At 37.8% G+C, this 24,677-nt stretch overlaps 1 protein-coding gene, 1 long non-coding RNA gene and 1 pseudogene across 2 annotated transcripts in view; 1 reads left to right on the forward strand and 2 right to left on the reverse strand.

The window, feature by feature from the left end:
• Nucleotides 1-350: 350 nt before the first annotated feature.
• LOC118912845 (uncharacterized) lies at nucleotides 351-6,479 on the reverse strand. The gene is made up of 3 exons (XR_008996297.1): nucleotides 5,883-6,479; nucleotides 3,413-3,517; nucleotides 351-404 (listed from the first exon to the last, which is right to left on the reverse strand). It is a non-coding gene; the product is annotated as an uncharacterized LOC118912845 (long non-coding RNA).
• Nucleotides 6,480-7,308: 829 nt separating this feature from the next.
• Nucleotides 7,309-8,260, forward strand: LOC118912838 (40S ribosomal protein S25-like; annotated as a pseudogene).
• A 3,485-nt stretch (nucleotides 8,261-11,745) lies between these two features.
• Nucleotides 11,746-24,677, reverse strand: part of LOC130678857 (V-type proton ATPase subunit H-like) — a 49,036-nt gene continuing 36,104 nt past the window's right edge. Inside the window, exons 2-3 of the mRNA XM_057498028.1 lie at nucleotides 13,139-13,241; nucleotides 11,746-12,210 (exon numbers count right to left, since the gene is read on the reverse strand). Coding sequence (XP_057354011.1) covers nucleotides 12,061-12,210; nucleotides 13,139-13,241 — 253 coding nt within the window. The 3' untranslated portion in view covers nucleotides 11,746-12,060. The remainder of the gene's footprint in view (nucleotides 12,211-13,138; nucleotides 13,242-24,677) is intronic.

Below are 24,677 nucleotides of genomic sequence, written 5' to 3' on the forward strand. Positions count from 1 at the left end.
AATTTATCAGACAACTGAAAATGTGAAAAGAGTAACTTCATGATTATTCGCTCCAGTTGTGCATCTGAATTCAGACTCTTGCTTTGATTCTCAGGTCTGAGATAAAGTGACCTGAACAGAAGAGCAACAGGGAAGAGCAAGTCTTGTGTCTACCATAGAAAAAGTGACCAGTACAGACCATAAATATTTATATATAGCTTTTACAATACCATTAACCTAACTAGAAGTGCTATAAAATCCATAGATTTACATTGGGGGAACTAATAAACATCTTTAGATTTTTTAATGCCTCAAAAGAACTTATTTTCACGGTGTTAGGAGGCCAGTGAATTAAGAAGGAATATACTTACATCACTTGAAGACACTGTTCCTGTTTCAACAGCGACACCGCTACCACGCAGTTTCTATTATGAAATAAATAACTTATTACTTAGTTTTGTTTTTAAATTTATCCTAATTTATCAGCTTATGAAAGGGAGATAAGCAAAGTTTATAATTTTTTTCTAATCCTACTTAATGGAATATCATCAACTAATAAAAAGCATGGGGATGATATGAAATATTCTAAAGGGCATTACACTCTTACAGATAATAACTTAATAAATTATTTAAAATTGAACAATAAATTGAATACTGAGCTCCAGCTAAATTTCATAAGTGAAGCTATTGCAAATTTCCAAGTCTCAGGATCTACTTATTTGTTTTTCTGATAAGATGACTGTCTTAGCTGGTCTACATTACATTCTGCGGCAAAGCTTTCAAAACAGGTGCATAATAATTGGGAAATACTACATGGAATTTAAATTAGGTTATCCACAGCAATGCTAACAAGTTAGAATGAAAATCAAAATTTCACATGCTATGTTGAAATAACCAAAGAAATTCAAGGTAAAAAGTCAAAGGTTGAATTACAAGAGAAAAGTGGTAATGAATTTCTGCAAGGAAATTTTTATTTTGTTTTATTCAATAATCATTATCTACTGAGTGCCAGGCATGAGCCCCCATAACCACACACAATGCTACCTCCTCAAAAGTTACTATAGAGTCAAAGAATAAAATACCCAAACTTTCTACTAATATGGACATTTGAAAGTTTATTTTTATTAGAATCATGAATGTGATCCTTTTTATGAAGAAAACACTTGAGAGAGAGAAGAGATCTTTCAGATTAAAGAACTATCACATGACATTTAAGCAAAGTAGCAAATAAAATCCCAAATTATCCTGTTTGATTCTTTAAACAAGTCTGTAATTTAATCCTGATAGAAGGCTATGGGAGATGCATCTGCCAACAGCAAGAGAGACAGTGCAACCCCAAGCCGAGCAGAAGCAGTGACCAGACATGCACCTGGGCACCATGAAGACACCCTGCTGCAGGACTTGCAAAGGAGGAATGCCACACCAAAACTGAACAAAGCCAAAGACTTGGTGAGAAAAGAATGCACCAGACAGTTACAGAAAGGGTCTGTAAGAATGGTTATCTAATACCAGTAAGCTCAACTCTCATGAAAACTGTTTTGCACATTGAAGCATTTGCTTCCACTAGCAACGAAAGAGATTACCCCAAGCGCCAGACATGGTTTCAACAAGAGCTCATCATTCCAAAAGCAATAAATCATCTGTGATGAGCAGTCTAAGATGAAACAACCCAAAATGTTAGTAACAAACTATGATATACATTCTTTCTTACCATTTTTCATTTTATGGACTCAGTTACAACAGCCTCATTACCACTAAACCATAAAGCTAACACTTAAAGCAGAAGGAAGAACTAATTTCAAACAAGAAAAAAAGGGTGGTGGAGGGGCCTGGAGTTACTGATTTAACTAAGCATTTGATCCCAAATAATACACACTTACAAATTTAAAATCTCATCTTCACACACCTATTTTTCTTGTTTGAAATACCTTGTTTTTGAAATAACCTCACAAACTCAGTAAAATCTGCACATTTGTGGATCTTGTGAAAATACTGTTAAAAACTAAGCCAAAAGGTGTTAAAATTTATGCTGTTGACCAAAGAATACTTGATTTTGTTCAAAACACTCCAAAACATCCCCATCAAACATTAAAGGCAATTAAGCTTCCCCCAAAAAAGCAGGAAATAAGACAAAAAAATAAATTCAAGCAAAATGTCATGTCTCTCTTAGACCTCAAATTAAAATCAATTAAAATAACATCACCCAAAATCTAAATGACAACTTTCAAAAAATATTTCAAATAGACATTTATATTTAATCTAACACTAACAACACAGTAACTACCTGTATTACTTCTCCTGGTCCCAATTCCTCCATGTCTCCCATCCCCACACCAAAATCTCATTCTCTTCTACCTTTTCCTCCCCAGAATACTCCTCCCCAACCCACGTTCATTTCAGTCCTTTTTCTGAGGATCATTACACCAAGTGTCCCCTTACCACCTAATAGTCAGTCACTGGAAGCCTAAAAGAAACGTTCCACCGAGCCATCATAAGTGTCCTGTCTTTTCCTGTTCTAGGAAACCACGAAGACAAAAACTGAGAACTTGTCAATTTCCCCACCATTAAATTAGCAAGCTATTTCCCTCTATGGAGTAGACCTAGAGAGAGACCTGAAAGCACCCAGACCACCAACAAGCAGGCTTCACGCTTAGCCTTAGGCCTAAATGCTCCATCCCACAGTGATGCAGTGAAATCCTGAGGAGCTGCCACTGTGGGAGACAACTAACTACCTCACAGCTGGACCCAGGAACTCTGGGCTTACCCTGGGGCACCTACAAGCCTGCTATGGACACTTGGCCAAGACTAGGCTAAGTGGATGTATTAATGATCTATAGTGTTTCTGTCTACAGTTTGAAACCCCCTGGTGATACCTAGAACCAGTCTGTCTACTGGTGTAACTGGTTAGACAGCTTGGCCTGGTTACATGACCAGAGGACATAAAAGATCCCACCAGAAACATTTGGAGAGCTCTCCCAAAACCATGATTTCTCACACAGACCTTGGTGGTTCAGGGTCCTGAGGCAGACGTGGGAGCCATGCCTGTGAGTCTCTCAGCCCGAAGCCTGCCTGCACTCTCTCCTGCAGCACTGTTTCTTCTCCTTTCTTATAAGCCTTACATGGTAAGCCTTATGTTATGCTCTTTGGAACTGTGTGAGTGCGTTCAGTTCTCCAGCTGTGCGCTCTCAGCAGCCAGCTAGAAAGCAGACAGCCCCGGCCCACAGGAAAGCATGAATGGAAAGTCCCAAATGATGGAAAAAACAGAAGTTTGAGTCAAGCCAAAGAAAGAAAAAGTAGTAGTCTGACTTGCTTATGAAGTTCAAAATGGCATTATTTTATCATAACTTGTTGTACAATGAATTTCACATAATCACCATAAATAGCTTCAGAATGTTATATTCTTTTCAAAGATACTAAAGGAAATGTTTCTCACCTGTGAAGTCAGCTGAGTTTTTATCCAGTTGAAATAGTAATTTAAGTCACTACCTTCCATCAATTCTTTTCCTTAAGCTGCTAACTTGGCAATAATTCTTGCTGCCTGAAAAGTAAGAAATACTTTTGATTGCTATATTGATTCTAAAAATCAGTTCATATACCTTAAAAACAAGGGCTCAAATCCATTTTGCTGCATGATTTTCTTTATAGTCAACTCCTCCAAAAATAGCAGCTTAGTTTTCATTTTTAAAAATATACTTTGAAACATAGTCAAAATGTATTTTTAAATATATCCATTAAACCAAACCAAAATTAGTTGTAGTTTAGGAATTTTATGACATCTACTGTATTATTCTGAGTTTCAAAAGTAAAATTCATTGTAAAACAGCCAAAATCAAAAGAATACAAAATTCTGTTTAGGTTTTTTGGGGGGAAGGCACTGAATGAGTACTTATAATGAATTTGTGGATGTTAACATTCAAAAATCTTCCTTAGAGGTAGATGTTCACCAAATCACTTACCAGAGTTCTAAACAATCCCTATGGCAAACTGCCTGTCACTGCCTCATTCATTCTAAGCCCCTTGTGAGGTCTCACACTTAAAAATCTTTATTTTAGTATAAAATATATCCTGTGTATTAAATAATCATCTCTCTTGATGTAAACAAATACCCTTTTCTAATTCAATGATTTCTCAAGTTTGTTAAACTATAAAACTAATCATAATTTTTAATTAAATAGGCAGTATAAACAGATGTATATCAAATCATGTACTTTAAATATCTTATAAATTTATGTCAATTATACCTCAAATCTAGAAAAAATACATATATACACACAAAAAAAAATAGGCAGTATAAAATACTATGTCTCCACACACAAACCAATCTAATATTAGTACTTTTTGAAAGTCACTCTATCAAAACTCCAATTATTCAGCAATACTCAATCCTAGTAGAGAACAGATGGTTGAAGTTAGCTAACCCACAATAATTTCTGTGCTGGTAGACTGCCTTTTGTTCATATGCTTAGATACAGCTGAGCCTAGCGACAGAGACATGCTTTTAAGGTCAGTACAACAGGCATTCGAATGTCCTGGCATACTGGGAATTCTACACAATGGAATGCTAACATCAGCGCCTTATCTCATTCACTGAGTTGTAACAAATGAACGTTTTCTTGTGCTTAGCTAAGGGAATTTATAGATATATTATCTAGTTTAAACTGATCTAATTTTCACAAAGTAGATCAGGATTCCTGTAAGGAAACTGGGATTGAAAATTATAGCCACAGAAACACAAGCAAAATGGAAAAGACAAAGGAACAAGAGACTTCATGTGTCTACTCCTAGCAGAGGCTCTTCATCAGCACATGGCAAACCAATGACAGACTGACCCACAAAATGTAAAAGATTAGCCAAAAATAATCAAAATCATAAAGAAAACATGGATTTGGCTGCATAATTAGTAATGATGAACCTTACCCTAACTGTATATTTGGTCTTTAATAATTTGATCTTTAACAGATTTTACTATAAGACTATCAAAATAGGAAAAACATGTATCCAGACAGTGAAAACAAGCCTCTACAATTTGAAAGAAAAAAATCCATTACTGGTTTTTTAAAAAGTATTCCTCAGAAGATTTAATAATATGGGTAACTACTGAACCACTGTGTTGTATATTTCAAACCAAGGTAAGTTTGTGTATCAACAATACTTCTATAAAAAGAAATTCCTTATATTTTATTTCATGAGTCCCCCTTTTTATAAATGTTTTGTAAGATACACAATACATGAATGAATATACTAGTACATAAATGGATAGAGACATATATGGAGAGAGGAAGGACACACATGATCAGAGATGTTTCACTAACAGTAGTTCTTGATTTGAAAAATGTAAAGACCTCTACTGAAATGAGCAGCTTCAGGAGCACCCCACTGCAGCCCACTCCACACTGGGAATATAAAAGGCTGCACAAATATTTATTCCCTCAACCCTCCTTTCATACATCCTCCATAAAAGATTTTGCAGTGTTAATTAAGGCTTCCAAAGATAGCCTTTCAGGTCAAGTTTAAAATAGGAGTTTAAGATAGTAAAAAGCAACAATAATTACTTAACCAAAGTAAAAATTAAACACAGTGGCTGCTTCAAAGTAAAATTTAATTCTATAGTAAAATGTGGTTAATCCTGTCCCAGACCATCTAAAGCTGTTTGTTTATTTTACCAAAGGCTTTTAAGTTAAAGAACTAATTGGACACACCACACAACTTTAACTGTCTCAGAGCAATCCTATCTCCTCTGTCTTTCCCATATCCCAACATTAATAACCACCAATAGGGAAACACTTCTTTGAAAAGTCAACAGCACAGCAATTACTCCTCTGGGAACCTGAAGGTTGCCAAATCATAAAGGGCCCAGATGTGCTTCTTCCCTAAATCAGAAATTTGATCAATTCAAAATTTACCATATGTACAGTAAAGAAATCCTGGCAATTCAACATTGGCAGAAAGTAGGATGAGGCACTGTTCTTGCTACGTTTAGCATAGTCAAAGAAAATGCTCAAATGCTGGTGATTTTCCTAAAGAAGAAAAGAAATCATATCACTAATCAGAATGCATTTTCCCAAAGAATGTACAATTGTGTGCTGCTTCTCAACCTTTCATTTTCAGTTCATTCATCAGTGTGTTTCCTTTTACCTCTGTGTATAAGATCTGTCTCCCAATTATGATTATGGGGCAGGGGGTGGCAAAGGGAGCGGAATAGATACTTTCTTTAAATAAAATCACCTTTAATCACTATTATTCTAAATCAGGTGAGCCAGGATAACACAATCCAGCCCTACAAGGTATAGACAGTTACACTGCACCTCTGAATTGCCTGCCCTTCCTGACACTGCCTAACCTCCTCTAACCTGCTTCCACACAAACAAAAGTGGAAGGGGGCTGTAAGACCACCGATTAGCTCAAGATGGAAGCATAAGCAGGAAGCACCTCAAGCTACTTCCAAGAAGGCAAGGGAAAACAGGGAATTAGAAAAATATCAAATGTTCAAGGTTATTCCTTGCATATGATTATAGAAAAATCAGGGCAAAGACAGAAAAAAAAAAAAGCATATCACACCAGCAAGTGGATACAGTATTTGAAAAATAATTCTTAGTTCAAATCATGTAAACTCTACCTCTCACCTAAAATTTCACTGCATATCACTCACTGAAATCTACTCTCTGGTTCACTAAGTATAAACAGCAATATTTGGCAAAAGCACAACATAAAGAATAATTTTTCAGATCAACATTTAATACTTTTTAAATACACTGGTTTTAATTTTGGCCTGTGCTAAAAGATACTGTTGGATGAATAAATTACCATCTCCTTAAGTAATGAATCATGACAGTTTAGAATAACAATTTAAATTGTTATGATGGTGACTTTATCAAAAGACTCAAAATCATTAATTCCACTGGTGGATTATTTCCAAAGCTAAAATTGTAATCCTCATTGTACACGTAAATGCACAAAGTATACTCCCTAAGGACAGAAAGAGCAGAAACTATTGTATGTATTTTAAGACCCATCTTTCTTAACTAGTCCTTTGTGGTTTCAATTCCTGCTTTAAAATTATACCTCCAAGCCATCATTATTGCTCCAGGCACGCAAATTACAACTTTAAGAGAACATGGATAAAGCCCTTTTTCTCAGAGGCAGCTAGCAATTGCTCTTGATATCCAAGTACAGAAAATATTTTAATCTTCAAAATTATGTATTAAAAACCAACACCTGAAGGAAAATAAGCAATTCAGTCTAAAAGGACTCTACTCAGAAGTGTTAAAAATGAAATGACTGGATTAAAAACAGGAAACAAATGTAATTGTAGTATTTTTTAAATAGTACATGGAATCAAACGATAGAGGTGTGTGTAAATTTCTCAGTGTACCTAAAATTTTACCAATAAAACAGATTGTTAAAATACATTCAATCAGTAGCTGAGGACAATGTCTACTACCAGAGTCTAAATCCTTCCACACATCCTTCATAAATACAGGTCAAGAAGCACAATTAAAACTATGTATCTGAAGATGTTCAACTTCAGATACCATTTTGATTAGCAAAAAAGGAAATGCTTGACAATGCCCTCTGCTGGCAAGGCTGTAGGGAAACAGGTATCTTCATGTGTTGGGAGGACTGCAAAGTTGAATGTTTGGCAATATCTTAACAACAGTATGTTGCTTTTTCTTACTCAGCAATTCCATTTCTAAGAATTTACCATGAAGTATGATCCCAACAATATGAAAATACATTTGCCCAGGCTGTTCTTTACTTCATTATTTCTAATTACAAGATGTTGATACCACTTTCCTCTCCCACATCTTAGTGAGCCTGCAATGGTAGCAGCTGTTCTCTGAGCTTCGCAGTGCCACCCAAGGGCAACAAAAAGAAAAATGGCAGAAAGTTGGCCAAGAAAGACAAAGATCCAGTGAACAAACCTGAGGGCAAAGCCAAGGAGAAGTGGTCCAAAGGCAAAGTTTAGGACAAGTTCAATAACATAACCTTGTATGACAGAGCCATATATGATAATCCATACAAGGAAGTTTCCAACTATAAAGCTTATAATCCTAGTGGTTGTTTCTGAGAGACTGAAGATTCCTGGTTCCCTGGCCAGGGCAGTCTTTGGGAGCTGCTTAGTAGAGGATTTATGAATTGATTCCAAAACAGAGCTCAAGTAATTTACACCAAAATCACCAAAGCTGAAGATGCCCCACTGCTGATAAGGATTCATGAACAGGTCCCACTAACTATACACTTTGAAAAACAAAGCTTTATTAAATCAAATATATGTGTGTGAACCAACCTCCATGTCCATTACATTGCAGGCTGATTAAGTAAACTATGGTACATCTAATAAAGGAGTACTTGTGTCTGTCAAAAAAGAATCTAGAAGCTCTCTCTGAACTGACAGGGAATGATTTCTGGCATATTTCATTAAGCGAAACATGCGAAATGCAAGACACTATATGTAGAATGTATTTTTATATAAGAAAGAGGGAGAAATAATAAAATACATGTGTACCTGCCAGTCTCTTTTTGCAGAGAAAAAAACAGTAAGGATAAACCAGAAATCCATGAAATTGGTTTCCTACAAAAGTAGGTGGGAATGTGGTGCAAGGGATGGGGTGAGGATTTGGTGACATTTCTCTGAGTATACCTTTCTGTATAGTTTTGACCTCTGGAAGCATGTTACATAATCAAAAATAATAAAATACAATCAACAAGGAGGAGAAAATTACTAAAGTAGAATGCAAATAAAAACAAGTGAATCTAGCTGTATTTCAAGAAAAATAATATAAATAACCACTCTAAGAAATCTGAACAGAATACTCTGATTACAAACCCTCAGTTTAATGACAAAGTACTGCAAACAAAATAATACTGCACTCTAGGTAAAGGGCTTGCTTTTCACAGTTATATGGATCAGCAATTCTGAAACAATTGTCTTTGTATTATAGGGAAGAACAAAGGAGTCCATATGCAGAGGGTAAGAGGAGCTCACAATCTCATTGTCACAGAAGAGAGTTACACACATAGAAAGTGAGATGAGAAGGAGCTCTGTGGCACTGAGCTGAAATGAAACTGGAGATGGTATGAACTCATGGTTTCTAATTTATACATGTGTATAAAAATTGAAGATATTCCTGAACGTGTGTGTGGCGTGTGTGTATACATATATGTAAAAATAAAACCAAGGTCAAGAAATCTGTTGCAATCTTATATACTAACAAAGAAGCAGCAGAAAGAGAAATCAGGAAAACAACTCCATTTACAATCGCATCAAGAAGAATAAAGTACTTAGGAATAAACCTAACCAAGGAGGTGAAAGACCATTACTCTGAGAACTTAAGACACTCATGAGAGAAATTAAAGACACCAATAAATGTAAATCTACCCTGTGCTCATGGATAGGAAGAGTTAATATTGTCAAAATGGCCATCCTGCCCAAAGCAATTTATAGATTCAATGCAATCCCTACCAAAATAACAACAGCATTTTTCAATGAAGTACAACAAATAGTTCTAAAATTAATATGGAACCACAAAAGACCCCAAATAGCCAAATCAATCCTGGAAAAGAAGAACAAAGCTGTGAGGATTATGCTCCCTAGCTTCAAGCTTTACTACAAAGCTACAGTAATCAAAACAATTTGGTACTGGCACAAGAACAGACCCATAGACCAATGGAATAGAATAGAGAGCCCAGATATAAACCCACACATGTATGGTCAATTAATATATGATAAAGGAGCCATGGATATATACAATGGGAAAAAGATAGCCTCTTCAACAACTGGTGTTAAAAAAACTGGACAACTATATATAAGAGAATGAAACTGGATTATTATCTAACTCCATACACAAAGGTAAACTCAAAATGGATCAAAGACCTGAATGTAAGTCACGAAATCATAAAATTCTTAGAGGAAAACAGGCAAAAATCTCTTGAACATAAACATGAGCATCTTGTCACTGAACACACCTCCCTGCAAGGGAAACAAAAAATGAACAAGTGGGAGTACATCAAACTAAAAAGTTTCTGTACAGCAAAGGACATCATCAGCAGAACAAAAGGCATCTTACAGTATGGGACAATATATTCATAAACAACTCATCTGATAAAGGGTTAATATCCAAAATATATAAAGAATTCCTATGCCTCAACACTCTAAAAACAAATAACCAGATTAAAAATGGGCAGAGGACCTGAACAGACACTTCTCCAAAGAAGAAATACAGATGGCCAACTGGCACATGAAAAGATGATCCACATTGTAATCATCAGGGAAATGCAAATTTAAACCACAATGAGATATCACCTCACATCGGTTAGGATGGCCACTATCCAAGACAAGAAATTACAAATGCTGGTGAGAATGCGGAGAAGTGGGAACCCTCCTACACTGTTGGTAGGAATGTAAGTAAGTTGGTGCAACCATTGTGGAAAGCAGTATGGGGGTTCCTCAAAAACTAAAAAGAGAAATACCATTTGACCCAGGAATTTCACTCCTAGGAATAGGAATTTACCCAAAGAAAACAAAATCCCTAATTCAAGAAGACATAAGCACCCCTACGTTTACTGCTGCACTATTTGCAATAACCAAGAAGATATGGATACAACCTAAGTGTCCATCAATAGATGAATGGATAAAGATATGGTACTTATACACAATGGAGTATTATTCGGCCATAAAAAGAAAAGAAAAGCTCCCATTTGCAACAACATGGATGGATCTAGAGGGTATTATGCTCAGTGAAAGATGGTGGAGAAAGACAAGTACCAAATCATTTCACTTATATGTAGAGTATAACAACAAGCAAAACAGAAGGAACGAAACAGCAGCAGACTCACAGACACTGAGAAGGGACTAGTGGTTACCACAGGGGAGGAGTTGGGGAAGGTGGAGAGGGAGGGAGAAGGAGATTAAGGGGCACAATAATTCACAATCACAATATAGGCTAATCACGGGGACAGTAGTACAGCATGGAGAGAATACAGTTAATGATTCTGTAACATCCTACTACATTGATGGATAGTGACTGCACTGGAGAGGGTGAGGATTTGATAACATGGGTACCTCTTGAACCACTGTGCTGTGTATTTGAAACAAACACAATGATTATATATCAATGATACTTTAGTAACTAAATAAATAAAACCAAGTCTGCATGCTGACTCAGTCTCCATGTTCCAGGTGCAATCCTATGCATTAACCAGGATAAAAGAAGGCAGAACATAACATTCCCAATTTTTCTTACCCTCATCATTTTAAAGGAAAAAATGCTAGGAAACTGAGATCATTCTCAGACAGGAATACATCATCCCTGGCTGGATGTTGATCCTTACTCACATTATAAAATTACTCCGTTTGAAAGTAGACAGCACCATTCTTCCTAACCTTCATATCTTCAGTTAACAGCACACTGCTTAGTGCATAGTAGGCCATCAGTAAGTATTTCTCCTTGTAAAATGTCAGAATGATGTCTCATAAGCAGCCAGACTGTCACTTCTTCAAGTCTCCTGAGACATGGCCTGTTTCAAAAAGGACTGCTCTATATACCAGTAATCTAAACCTACATTATACTCAAGTGTGAAATACAAAACTGTGACTAGGGGAGGCCCCTCTGTGTTCAGGGACAGTAACAAAGTAAATAGAAACTTCAGGCAACCGGAAAAGCCTCAGCTGACATGAAAATGTTCTCCAAACAGAGAATGCTTCTGAGGGCAAGCACCATGCCTACATTCAACACTAAACACCCAGCACCAGGCACTGGCCTGGAAACTAAGGGCACTGAAATCTGCTGAATGACTAAGAGAGGAGGAGTCTTATCATTTGTAAATACGTCCAGATAATCTGTAAGGGCATCTGGAGAGCCTCAAGTGACTTGCCCAGGTGGTGCCCAACAAAGAATTTGGAGGTATTGTGGAAAAAATACAGATTGATTACCTAACATCCTGGAAAATGACAAAAATAGCCTGTTTGTGGACATTCCCATCCTTACCACCATTAGCAAATTACAACTTATATAATGAAGAAGAATATATTACACACTAGAAGAGAACAAGTGCTATAAGTGAAACCTTCCAGACCTGTTGTTACTGTGCAGTGCACAAAATAATGAAGTCACCAAAGGCATTAAATAAAGGTCCACATACCTGCAATGTATCATCCACCATGGTTAGTATGTACTGAACTGTCCGTTCTTTGGAGACATGAGTCATCAGATTTATAAATGTTTTAGCACACTAGAGAAAAAATTAAATTAATGTTAATTATTGTTTTCAATTGCAAATACCACATTTTAATGGGATTTCACTAAAATCTTCTTTCTCTTGCAGGATTCAGAGTCCTATTAACTAGCAGATTTCAATTATAGAAAATGTACACCTTTTATACAAATATTGTTAAGTACAGGAGGATCATACTATAATTTGCATCAGATATTTGATTTTCAGTGATAAATTTCAAACTGTTTAGTACATTTACATAGACAGAACTAGCCACTGTCAACTCTTGATTGCCCATGATAGGATAAAGTTATGTAGTTAGTAAAAAAATCATCATTGGTTCTGAAATTTTTTTCCTTTACTGGGAAGCACAACACAAGTGCAACAAGACCGCTGAGCTTGGAATCAGAAGGCTAGAGCCCATCTCCACTCTATGACTTACCAACTATGCTCTCTGGAATTCAACAAAAACTGGCGCCAACAATATGTTCCCTCCCAAATTTCCCAGGATTGTTATGAGAATCAGACTGAGATGTATAAGAGCCCCTTTGGCCAATCAGGACCCTGTATCAGAAAATCTGATGGTCAGTGCAATTACACCTTATTCTACTAAGAATTAGATGTGGAAATTTAAAAAAAAGTTTTTTTAAAGCTAAGCAACTTTAACAACATCAAACACCTTGAAACATTAATTTCCCTTCTAGAGATCTATTCTAAAATGATTTTCAGAAATGAAGAATAGGATGAATAAATAATTATATTCAATATAGCATTTTTTCCAAAATTAACAAAGAAAACCAGAAATCACTCAAATGTCTTCCAGTGAAAAATAATTTTAAATTATGAGGCATACCTACAATGAAATATCACACAATCATTAAAAATGTTTTCTAAAATTTTTAATGACACAGGGAGGTATTCATCATATAATACTTATATTGATCACCTGACTGCCTTCAGTTTGAAGCATCTCTTGCTTCTCATCAGGATTTCTTTTCATTTCAAACCTTTGAATGAATTCACAATCTTCAGCAGAAATCATCTGCCCCCTAGAAAGTAAGAATAAATTGTCTTTTTTTTTCAGTAAGAGTTGAATGGCCACTGTGAGCAAGTAATATAAGATTTTCCAGGCCATGTCTTCAGTAGTTAACCATCAGAGACGACATACAGGCTCTAGCATCAGATGGACAAGTTCAAAGCCTAGCTCCACCACTTATTCATCATGCAACCTCTCAGGACCCACGTTAACTTATCTCCAAAATGGAAACAATAAGCATATTGCCTTTAAGGAGTTGAAATGAGGATGATATTAAATAATTAACATAAGATGGTTAGTGCAGAGCTTGGCCCACAGCAAGTACTCAATAAAATGTCACCTCTTAGCACTATCCAAAGAGGTAGTTCCCCCTGTGAAGCCAAACAATGTATTTGGCTTTCTAATCCAGTAAGACCAAAGCCACAATATAGGTACTCTACAGTCATTTCCTCCAGTGTATGTATTCTTTCCCTCCAGTTCAGGAAAATGTGATCCTTCTCCTCTCTGAAAAAATTATCTCTCTGTCCTCATCCCCCACCCTCCCAACAATCAGCCCACACCGTCCTGTTTTCCTCCTACTTCTATCATTGCTTCTTCTTCAATGGCTTTTTGCTCTTCACATATTTTCTCCACACTTCAATCCTTGGAATCTTGCTTTTCTTTCTCAAAGTCCTTCTTTCTTTGAAATTCAGATTCAGTGAGTCCTGCCTTCCTTTCTCTCCAAAAACATCTTCAACTATCTTCCATCTCACCATTTTCAAAATACAGCATCATGACTCTATAGCATCTTACTACACTGATAGACAGTGACTGTAATGGGGTATGTTGGGGGGACTTGCTGATAGGGGGGAGTCTAGTAACCATAGTGTTGCTCATGTGATTGTATATTAATAATACCAAAAAAATTCTCATTAAAAAATACATTGAGAAAATTATGGTACTTGGAATTCTATCATCATCTCACTCACTGGAATTCTGTAACAGAGTTGCCTAACAGAATTTGGTTGATTGTTTAAACATCAGACAATTAAATGGAAAATAAAAAGTCAAAACAGTTTTATTTCTCCTATGTGGGTTCTCCAAATGTCATACCACTAGTCAAACCACTTTGCAAAAGCAGCAGAAGGAACTGTCATTAAAAAGTGATCAAAGACTAGAGGAATTGTTACTGGAAATTCCCCTGTAAAGGAAAAGGAGTGGGTGGGCTTGAATAAATAAATGTACATGGGCAGAGCCAGAGCATAGATGAATAAAGAAAGAAATGTTCTCCCAAGCCCACACATTAGCAGAGAGACAGGTTATGCCCAGGCTCATAAAGACCTTGAGAATCTGGAGACACTTCTGTGAAGTCTGTGGGTCTGCAGCCCCTGCTCTGGCATCATTGAGGTTCATAGATGGGGTCTGGATATTGAAATTATGTGCACATTTTCCTGCACCTAGACTCAAGGGGGAGAACCCCAAAGGCAAGAGAGGATACCTTCTACCCTGTAATCCAGAATTGTATAAAAGGAAGAACTGAGATGGTAACATGAAGATTATTTTCTTTAATAAAATAATATGTCCACAAAAAAAAATACAGCCTCATAACAACTGAATTAGCACCTTCCCCTCTAACTCACTGTGACCCTCCAGCTGTTCCACTCATCAAGGATTCAAATGTGACACAGCAAACCCCTGTCCCACCCTTCATTATGAGACCTGTCAACAGAACAGCTTTGCTAGTCTCTGAGACTGGTCACTTCAGGAGAGAGATTGGCAATTTTAGACCATCACTATGCTGTGGTTGGGGTGGTCAGGTGGGGTGGGGAACAGAATTTGAGTCAATCTAAGGAAGACTTCCAACTCCAGGTGTGAACTGGTCCTCCTCTGACCAGTTTCCACAGCAGTAAAATGGCCATTACAATACTACCTGCCCTATTCCACTGAGTGCTTATAAGAAAACACAAAAAAAAGCACTTGGTGTATGTAAACATAGAGTAAATGCAACTTTAAAAACAAAATAAAGCATTCTTGTAAAAGCCATCATTCAAATAGAATCAATATATTTTTTTAACTCAGTAGCTCAAAAATCTGCCCTTCTCCAGCCCCTGATCCTGAGGATGTTGAGGGACAAGTGTTTCACAAAAACCTAACAAGAGAAATACTGAATTTGAAGCAAGTTTCCCAACATGCATATAGAAGTATGGTCCTTTTTTCAGAGCTTTCCTGGATGAGTTCCCAGTGACAGGCCTCAAGATGAGAATTGGTGTGTGGGTGATTTGTGAAGGAAGTGCTACCAGAGAGACCAGGGACGGAGTGGGCAACACAAGACATGAAAGGGAATGAGCCCAGCCAGGGTGTGGGCCAAGCCCCGGAGAGGACAGATCTCCCTAGGCACACAGTAGAGTCTGGGAGGGTGTGGTGCTCAGAGCTGCCCCTCCCCAAGGAAGCTGAACTTAAACACTTCCTGCCACCCCTGCCCACAACCCCACCCTCCTCCAAAGAAAACTTTTTTGTATTTAAATTCTCAGCGCTTTACTTTATGCCTTCTGGGTTTTACATACACTATTACTATGTACTAAGTTATTTTATATACTGTTAATCTGCTTCTGGATTTTGTAACTCACTATTCTGTCTTTCTTGTATCAGTTCTACAGTTTAAACACTATAACTTTGTTTTCAAACATGCTCCATTTTTTTAAACTATTCTCATGCATTGATTTTTCCAACCATCCTTCCCTTACCAACCTAAAGGAGAATGTTCAGTCCTTCTCTTTCTAGATCTCTGAGGCAGGTGACAACACGGCCGGTTCTTGACACTCTCTTCCTGAGAAGATTCTGGATTCTCCTGTACTCCTCAGGCCATTCCTCCTTAGTCCTCAGTACCAACTCCTCCCCCACCCTATGCCTCAGGCTCTGGGGGAGGCTCTCTCTGTTCCACACCTCTTGGGCTCTCACTGAGGCCCCTCTAGCCTCTGTGCTGGTGCTTCAGCCTGAACTCCAGGCAGGCCTCCCACAGCCCCACTCACACGTGTGCATGGGCCTCTCTTCCCACAGATCACAGAGGCACTCAGACCCCACAGAGATGAGATCACTAACATATATCCACATTCACACTCCATGCCCAGCCTGCCTAGTGGGATGATGCAAGCAAAAAGAGGCATTTTGCCCTGTTTCCATGGTGGTTAAACACTTCACATACCAGTCAGGAAAGAATGTGCTCTGTACCCTGGAACAGACCAAGATACCAAGGTCATTTTGTCTGGTTCTGGCCCCAAACAAATTAAATTATTTTTCACAAACCTGAACTCCCTACTTAAAACAATTTCATCCCCAGGATTGTTATGCTGTTCTGTGAAAGCACATCACGACCTTTGAAAATAGGATAATCATGAGAAAATCTGCCATTTTTCTACCATGAGAGAAGTATACAATGAGGTTACACTTAGTAACATTGTAATTATGCAGCTTTCTTTTCCATTTAAATAATTGTGGTTTTTCAGAAAGAGAAATCAGGAAACAATTCCACCCACAACTGCATCAGAAAGAATAAAATACTTAGGAATAAACCTAACCAAGGAAGTGAAAGACTTATGCTCTGAAAACTATAAGACACTCATGAGAGAAATTAAAGAAGAAACCAATAAATGGAAAAAAATCACATACTCATGGAAAGGAAGAATTAATATTGTCAAAATGGCCATCCCGCCTAAAGCAATTTACAGATTCAATGCAATCCCTATCAAAATATCAACAGCTTTCTTCAACAAACTAGGACAAATACTTGTAAAATTCATATGGAACCACAAAAGACCCCAAATAGCCAAAGCAATCCTGTGAAGGAAGAATAAAGTGGGGGGGGATCTCACTCCCCAACTTCAAGCTCTACTACAAAGCCACAGTAATCAAGACAATTTGGTGCTGGCACAAGAACAGACCCACAGGCCAGTGGAACAGAACAGAGAGTCCAGATATTGACCCAAACATATATGGTGAATTAATATACGATAAAGGAGCCATGGACATACACTGGGGAAATGACAGCCTCTTCAACAGCTGGTGTTGGCAAAACTGGACAGCTACATGTAAGAGAATGAAACTGGATTATTGTCTAAACCCATACACAAAAGTAAACTCAAAATGGATCAAAGACCTGAATGTAAGTCATGAAACCATAAAACTCTTATAAAGAAACATAGGCAAAAATCTCTTGGACACAGACATGAGCAGCTTCTGCATGAACATAACCCCCAGGCAAGGGAAACAAATGCAAAAATGAATAAGTGGGACTATATCAAGCTGAAAAGCTTCTATACAACAAAGAACATCATCACTAGAACAAAAAGGCATCCTACAGTATGGGAGAATATACTCATAAATGACATATCTGATAAGGGGTTGACATTCAAATTATATAAAGAGCTCAGGCACCTCAACAAACAAAAAGCAAATAAGCCAATTAAAAAATGGGCAGAGGATCTGAACAGACACTTCCCCAAAGAAGAAATTCAGATGGCCAATTGGCACATGAAAAGATGCTCCACATCGCTAATCATCAGAGAAATGCAAATTAAAACCACAATGAGATATGACCTCACACCAGTTAGGATGACCAACATCCAAAAGACAAACAACAGCAAATGTTGGTGAGGATGTGGAGAAAGGGGAATCCTCCTACACTGCTGGTGGGAATGTAAATTAGTTCAAGCATTGTGGAAAGCAGTATGGAGATGCCTCAAAAAACTCGAAATAGAAATACCATTTGACCCAGGAATTCCACTTCTAGGAATTTATGCTAAGAATGAAGTAACCCAGTTTGAAAAAGACATACGTATCCCTATGTTTATTGCAGCACTATTTACAATAGCCAAGAAATGGAAGCTACCTAAGTGTCCATCAGTAGATGAATCGATAAAGAAGACATGGTACATACACACAATGGAATACTATTCAGCCATAAGAAGAAAACAAATCCTACCATTTGCAACAACATGGATGGAACTAGAGGGTATTATGCTCACTGGAATAAGCCAGGTGGAGAAAGACAAGTATCAAATGATTTCACTCATTTGTGGAGTGTAAGAACAAAGAAAAAACTGAAGGAACAAAACAGAAGCAGACTCACAGAACCCAAGAATGGACTGACAGTTACCAAGGAAAAAGGGACTGGGGATGATGGGTGGGAAGGGAGGGATAAGGGGGGAAAGGGGAATTTATGATTAGCACTCATAATGTAGTCAGGGGGACATGGTAAAGGCAGTGTAACACAGAGAAGACAAGCAATGATTCTATAGCTTCTTACTATGCTGATGGACAGTGACTGTAATGGGGTATGTGGGGGGAACTTGGTAATAGGGGGAGTCTAGTACCCATAATTTTGCTCAAGTAATTGTACATTAACAATACCAAAATATATTTTTAAAAAATAATAATAATTGTGGTCTTTATTTGGCAAGCCATTCCTTCTGAAGTTTGACTTTCTTGCATTTGTTACAGTAACCTTTTTCTCTTCTTGTTTAAAGTTTCTGTCTCTGAGTCTTCCTCTGACAGTTCCATAATCCAGCAGGTTAGGGGCTCTGGTCTGTTCTCTGCCGACTCACAACTAAGCAAGCACCAGTCCTAACAGTTGTTCCACCTAACGTCTTCTTCCTCTTGACTTCCCTGCTTCTGGAGTAGCCCAGCCCTACAGTAACAATCCACCAGGGGGTTTCCTCACTTCCACTCCAACCCTCTTCCACATCCCTCTCACCTACTTAGTACCAGTCAGCTTTCTCAGCACATATTCAATCATGCTACTCCTGTCAAATCAGTCAGACTGTGAAGTTCAATAGCAGTTCTGCCTAGCACCTAAGCAGAGGCAGTCAGTAAAAATCTTTTTAACCAACTAATTAAAACCTATGTGAACATGCACATGTTCATGAATATCTGAACAGCTATCTACTCATTTTTAAAATGAAGATAGGAAAACCTATATCACATCATAGTACTGTTATGAAAATAATACAAAATAGTTATGTTACTTACCAAGTATGTTACTTCCTTTTCCACTTATATCCACCAGTTTCCCAACAAATACTTTACTTGGGATTTAATCAGCCAGTATTAGCTGGCAGCCTACTCTAAGCCAGGCATCTTTAAGAACAGGTGATTCAGCCATGAATTACAACTTCCTCTTTGAGCTTGCATTCCAGTAGAGAAAACATGAAATGCACAAACAAAAATAAATATTTTTTTAAATACATACACATATAATATTATAATTTCAGAACTATACATTCTATGAAAAAAAACTGAAGCCAAGTAAGAAGCTAGAAAGTTGAAGAAAGGAAAGGATGCATTTTAGCTGGCTTACAGAGAAGCCCTTTCTGAGGTAACCCGAATGAAGTGAGCCAAGTGATCTAAGGGAGGAATTCCAGAAACAGAATCCTAAGTGCAAGGACTCTGGAGCAGGAGTAAGCTTGCTACGTGAGAAAGTGGAGACACAGCAGAGTGGTTAAAAGGTTGTGGGCGGGGTGGCATGATCTGATCGGTATTTTTGAAACGACTGTCACAGATGTGTAGAGTTGCTGCTGTGGGGGAACAGGGCAAGCAGAGACTCCAGACAAGGGGCTGCAAGAAGAGAGCAGCACCCTTCTTACAAGGGTGTGATGTCGGCTGTCCCTAGGGGAGAGGCGGTGGAACCAGAGAAAAAGAGGCTAATCCAGGATGTGTTTTGGATGTAAAGCTAAAAGAATTTGTCAGTGGACTGGAAATGGATTGTAAGGGAGGAGAAGATCAAGATGACTACTGGGTTTTTGGCCTACAAAACTGGTAAAATATGAAGGTGCCATAAGGTGGCCTGCGGCAGCCTGGAGGAAGCCCCCCCAAACCACCTGGCACTCCCCAAGCACCGCATGTTCTCCCGAGGCTCAGCTCCCCTCCTGCAGTTTCCTTCCACCCAGCGCCAGCTCCTCTGCTTGGACAACTACGAGTATCTTTGGGTTCTGTGAAGATGTTCCTAGGGAATTATTTGCTTCCTCCTTTTGTTATCTGAGAAACTGTACATGTATCTCCATTTTAACACTTACCAAATTTATTATTTTTTAATTTAAAGATCAGATTCCTCATTTAGACTTCAAACTCAAGGAAGGACGCAATTTTACGTTTCTTGCATCCTCAGAGTATAGTTTTACTAGATTCTAGTTTGACTGGAATAGAGTCCCATCCCACCCATTAACTTAGGTCTAGCTTAATTGTGAAGTTTAATTTAATATAAAAATATGGTTACACACTGTTATTTTCTTAATAACATGCTAATTTGTGAGGGATAAAGCATATTGGCCTTCTGACTTTGGGGGACTCTTCCACAGGTTTTATTTTAGCAGAATGTGATGTGATATAAGATTCACTAATACTTCATGTGTCATGTCCAGTCCCCAACAATTTGTAGGCTCTTTTAGGGGACTCATGTTTCAAATACACTAGTGTCCTCATAATAACTAACTCAACAGCAGGCACACAGTTAACAGTTGGTGAACATTTGTATATAAACATACAGCATAGAGGGATTTTATAAAAGAAAGTCATGAGATGGACAACAAAATAAAGGAGAGAAATAGGCAAAAGGGAGAATATGACTCCTGTAATATGCAACAGGAAGAAGAGATGAGAAAGCAACTAAAAATTTCCATGTAACTAAAAATGTTTCAACGTCAATGCTAAGGAACTTGTACCAGTCAGCCAGTGCTTTACAATCAGTAACAACATTATTCTATTTAGGTTATAAACATTCAGGCTTTGTAAACACAAAACTACTTGTCCTCTAGTCTAAATGCATCCTGGGCTAAAATTAGGAAACTAACCCCAAAACCCTAATTTCACAGGAGATTTAAATAATTACACAGATACAGGTGAACAGAGGAAACATCAAAAAGTCCCTTACCCCTTGCCTGTGAGTCCACAGCCCCACAATAACCCAGTCCCATAAAGCGGGAATCCCTAAGTTATCTGAGATTCTTTTTCACCCTTATACATTAAATCTATCACCAAGACTTTCTCAAATCTATCCAATATTATCCATTCCAACAACAGAAATACTGCTACAACCTCTCCCTAGATCTAGACTTATCCACATATTCACCCTCTACATTGCCAGCAGAAAAATCCAACCAAAAGGCAAATCTGATCCTCTAACTCCCACTTGAAACGTCAGTCATTTCTAATACCTCCAACAATGACTTTAATACTGTGCTTCTTGGGCCCAGAAATAAACCATGCACATATATGGTCAACTGATCTTCGACAAGGGTGCCAAGAACACAGAGTGGGGATAGGATAATCTCTTCAAAAAATGGTTTTGGGAAAACTCGACAGCCACATGCCAAAGAATGAAATTGGACTCTTTGCCATACACAAAAATCAACTCAAAATGGATTAAAGTCTTAAACATAGGACCTGAAACTATAAAACTCATAGAAGTAAACATAGGAAAAATGTTTCTTGACATTGGCCTTGGCAATGACTTCTTGGATATGACACCAAAAACACAGGCAACAAAAGCAAAAATAGGCTAATGGGATTACATCAAACAAAAAAACTCTGCACAGCAAAGGAAACTACCAATATAGTGAAAAGGCAACCTACAGAATTAGAGAAAATAATTAGAAAGCATATATCTGATAAAGGGTAAATTTCCAAAATATGTAAAGAACTCCTACAACTCAATAGCAAAAAAAAACAACCCAATTAAAATGGGCAAAGGACCTGAACAGACATTTCTACATAGAATAAAAATGGTAATATTGTCTCCAAGGTGGCAAAACAGTCCTTGAGGTGGGGAAGATAGTACAGTGGTCTGTGACTCACAATAACTCAACCCTACCTGACAAAACTTTATCCCTTAGCATTTAACTTCTCTTGTTAGGGTGAAATTAAATTTTGTTTAATTTCAGTTGAATTTTTCTCTTTTGCCTGAGGAAATAATGAAGAAAAGGCTGAGAAACACTGCTTCAGATGAAGAAAAGGATTTCTGACTGTATTAATTTCCTAGGATTGCTGTAACAAGTTATCACAAACTTCAAGGCTAAAATACCCAGGGATTTCAGAAACTTACTTTTTCTCAGTTTGGGAGGCCAGAAGTCTAAAACCAAGGTATCAGTCTCCCAAGACTCTGGGGAGAGAATCCAGTCCTTGCCACCTCCAGCTTCTGGTGGCTGCCAGCCTTCATGAGCTCTCTCCTGTCATGAGCACATTGCTTCCTTCTCTTCTGTGCCTTATGAGGAAACCTGTTACTGGATTTAGCACCCACCTGGATAATTCAGATGATCTTCTCATATTGGGACCTTTCATTACATCTGCAAAGGCCCTTTTCCCTAATAAGGAAACATTCACAGGTTCCTAGCATTTGCTGTGGACATAGCTTTTAGGGGCATCATTCATTCACCACCACGACAAATACAAATCCTGAGGGAGACAAAGGTGGGAAGCAGGGCATGGCCAAGTGCTGCCTAGGCTGCTGCGGCCCGACTCCCTGATTTCCTGTGAGCTCATGTGTCAGCCAATCGGTCCTCGACAGTCTGCAATGTCATATGCAATCATGAAAGTAATAAACAAGGAGGCCACTGGACTGAGGTGGCTCTAATGCCCTGGTAGCCTACATTATCCAGAATTGATTGCCTGGAAATGCACTTGTGCCCTAGAAAGTGAAATTAAAACAGTCACAAACAGCCAACTAGGCTTTCCCAAATTAGGCAACTGCTTAAGCTATAACCAATCAAATAGTTGCCTTGCTTTGCTTCTACATCTGCTTTATAAAAGCCTTTCCCTGAACTCCTACCAATGGAGCAATTCGGGTTTGGTGCCAGTTTGAATTGAAATATTGGTATATTATGAGGGAAGGTTTTCAGGTAGAAGGATCTTGAGCACATTTAAGGGCTATTAGGAACCATTCAAACTATGCTCTAGACTATTTTATTGATTTGAAAAGATGTTAATATATTGACTGAAATAGCTCATATTGGAAAAAAATTTTATATATGTGTATATGTACACATAGATAATATTCTGAAAGGACATACACCAAAGTATGCTTATCGAAGTAGATAGAATAAAAGGTTTTTAATTTAAAAAAAGAAATAGGCAAAAGCCATTCTGGGCAAAAGAAAGAACGATTCTTAGATTCTGAATGAGTCTCCATAGCCTTGACCCTACTGAAAATCTTGTCATTTTTAAGATGAAAGTTTACCTCACAGAAAGTACAATGCAGAGCATGTGTCTCCATATGAACTGAGCAAAGCTGGTGATCAGACCTGCTATGCATGTCATATTCCCTGTCCCATGCCAGCAACTGACCTGTTGTGGGGCCAGTTTCATCAGGTTCCATAAAGCCCTCTTCTTTTCAGAGAGGCCCAAAGGCATGAATCAGGAATCAGGAATGATGTGATGAAAAGAGAGGGAGCTGCTACACAGGCCACCTGGGACGGCTTTCTCCATGCACCATGGTGTTACCAAGCATCTCTCTGGTGGTGTAAGAGGCATTTGTTCTCTGGCCATATCTCCATTACACTATCTCTTCAACACACCTGTGGGTGATCTCATAATGATGGCATAATTATATGTGATAGCAAATGCATCCCTTTGAGCTGCTTCATAATTTCTTTATAACTGAGCTCCAGATTTGCCACTTAGAAATGACAGAGGGGAAGTAAGATAAAACTGTATTGATGAAATAAAAATAATGTTAATAATTAATGCATTCATCAAATTAAGTCAGTATCCCATATCTCTAACAATTTTTTCACTAGAATAGGATCATATTATGTATGGAGAAAATATACCACTTAGAAGTGATCAGAAGTAAAAAAATTATGAAATTTCAAAAGATTTCTTCAGTTTAAAATATATGGAATATTATAAGCATCATCACTTTCAATCTTTCCTATCCAAGTATGGATTGAACCTACATTTCCCATAGAAATAGATGAGTTTTAGTCAAAGGAAATCCTATTCCATAGGTGAATATTTATAATGAAATACCAACTGCCCCTATAGAAGATTATGCTACCAGCCTACCTTCAAGGACTTTGAGAAATATTGGCAGCTCACTGAACAAATTATTAGTTTAAGGAAAGAATGGTTTTTCCATTCTCTTCCCTACAATAGGATTTTTCAGGAAGCTGACCTGTTTTGGCCAAACAGTATCTCTGAGTATTGGCACCATGATGCCTTTTCAAAGTACTCTAACCAGCTACGCTAATAGCCTCTGATTGCATCAGTATTGCCGAAGCAGGTCTAGCATCCATTACACAGAACTACACTCAGGCTCTGTATGAGGACTCTAAATTTTTATGGCAACCAAGCTTCAGGATTTTCCAGGTAGGTTAATTTTATTCTACAGCACCATTGGCCCCATAAGGACAATCTCCCACAATTTCCAATTTGAAAAATATGGTCACTGTGGTAGGTGGCTTCTACAAGTGGCTCTTAATGAGCC

This window comes from Manis pentadactyla, chromosome 3 (genome assembly GCF_030020395.1).
Source record: "Manis pentadactyla isolate mManPen7 chromosome 3, mManPen7.hap1, whole genome shotgun sequence".
Taxonomy (NCBI): domain Eukaryota; kingdom Metazoa; phylum Chordata; class Mammalia; order Pholidota; family Manidae; genus Manis; species Manis pentadactyla.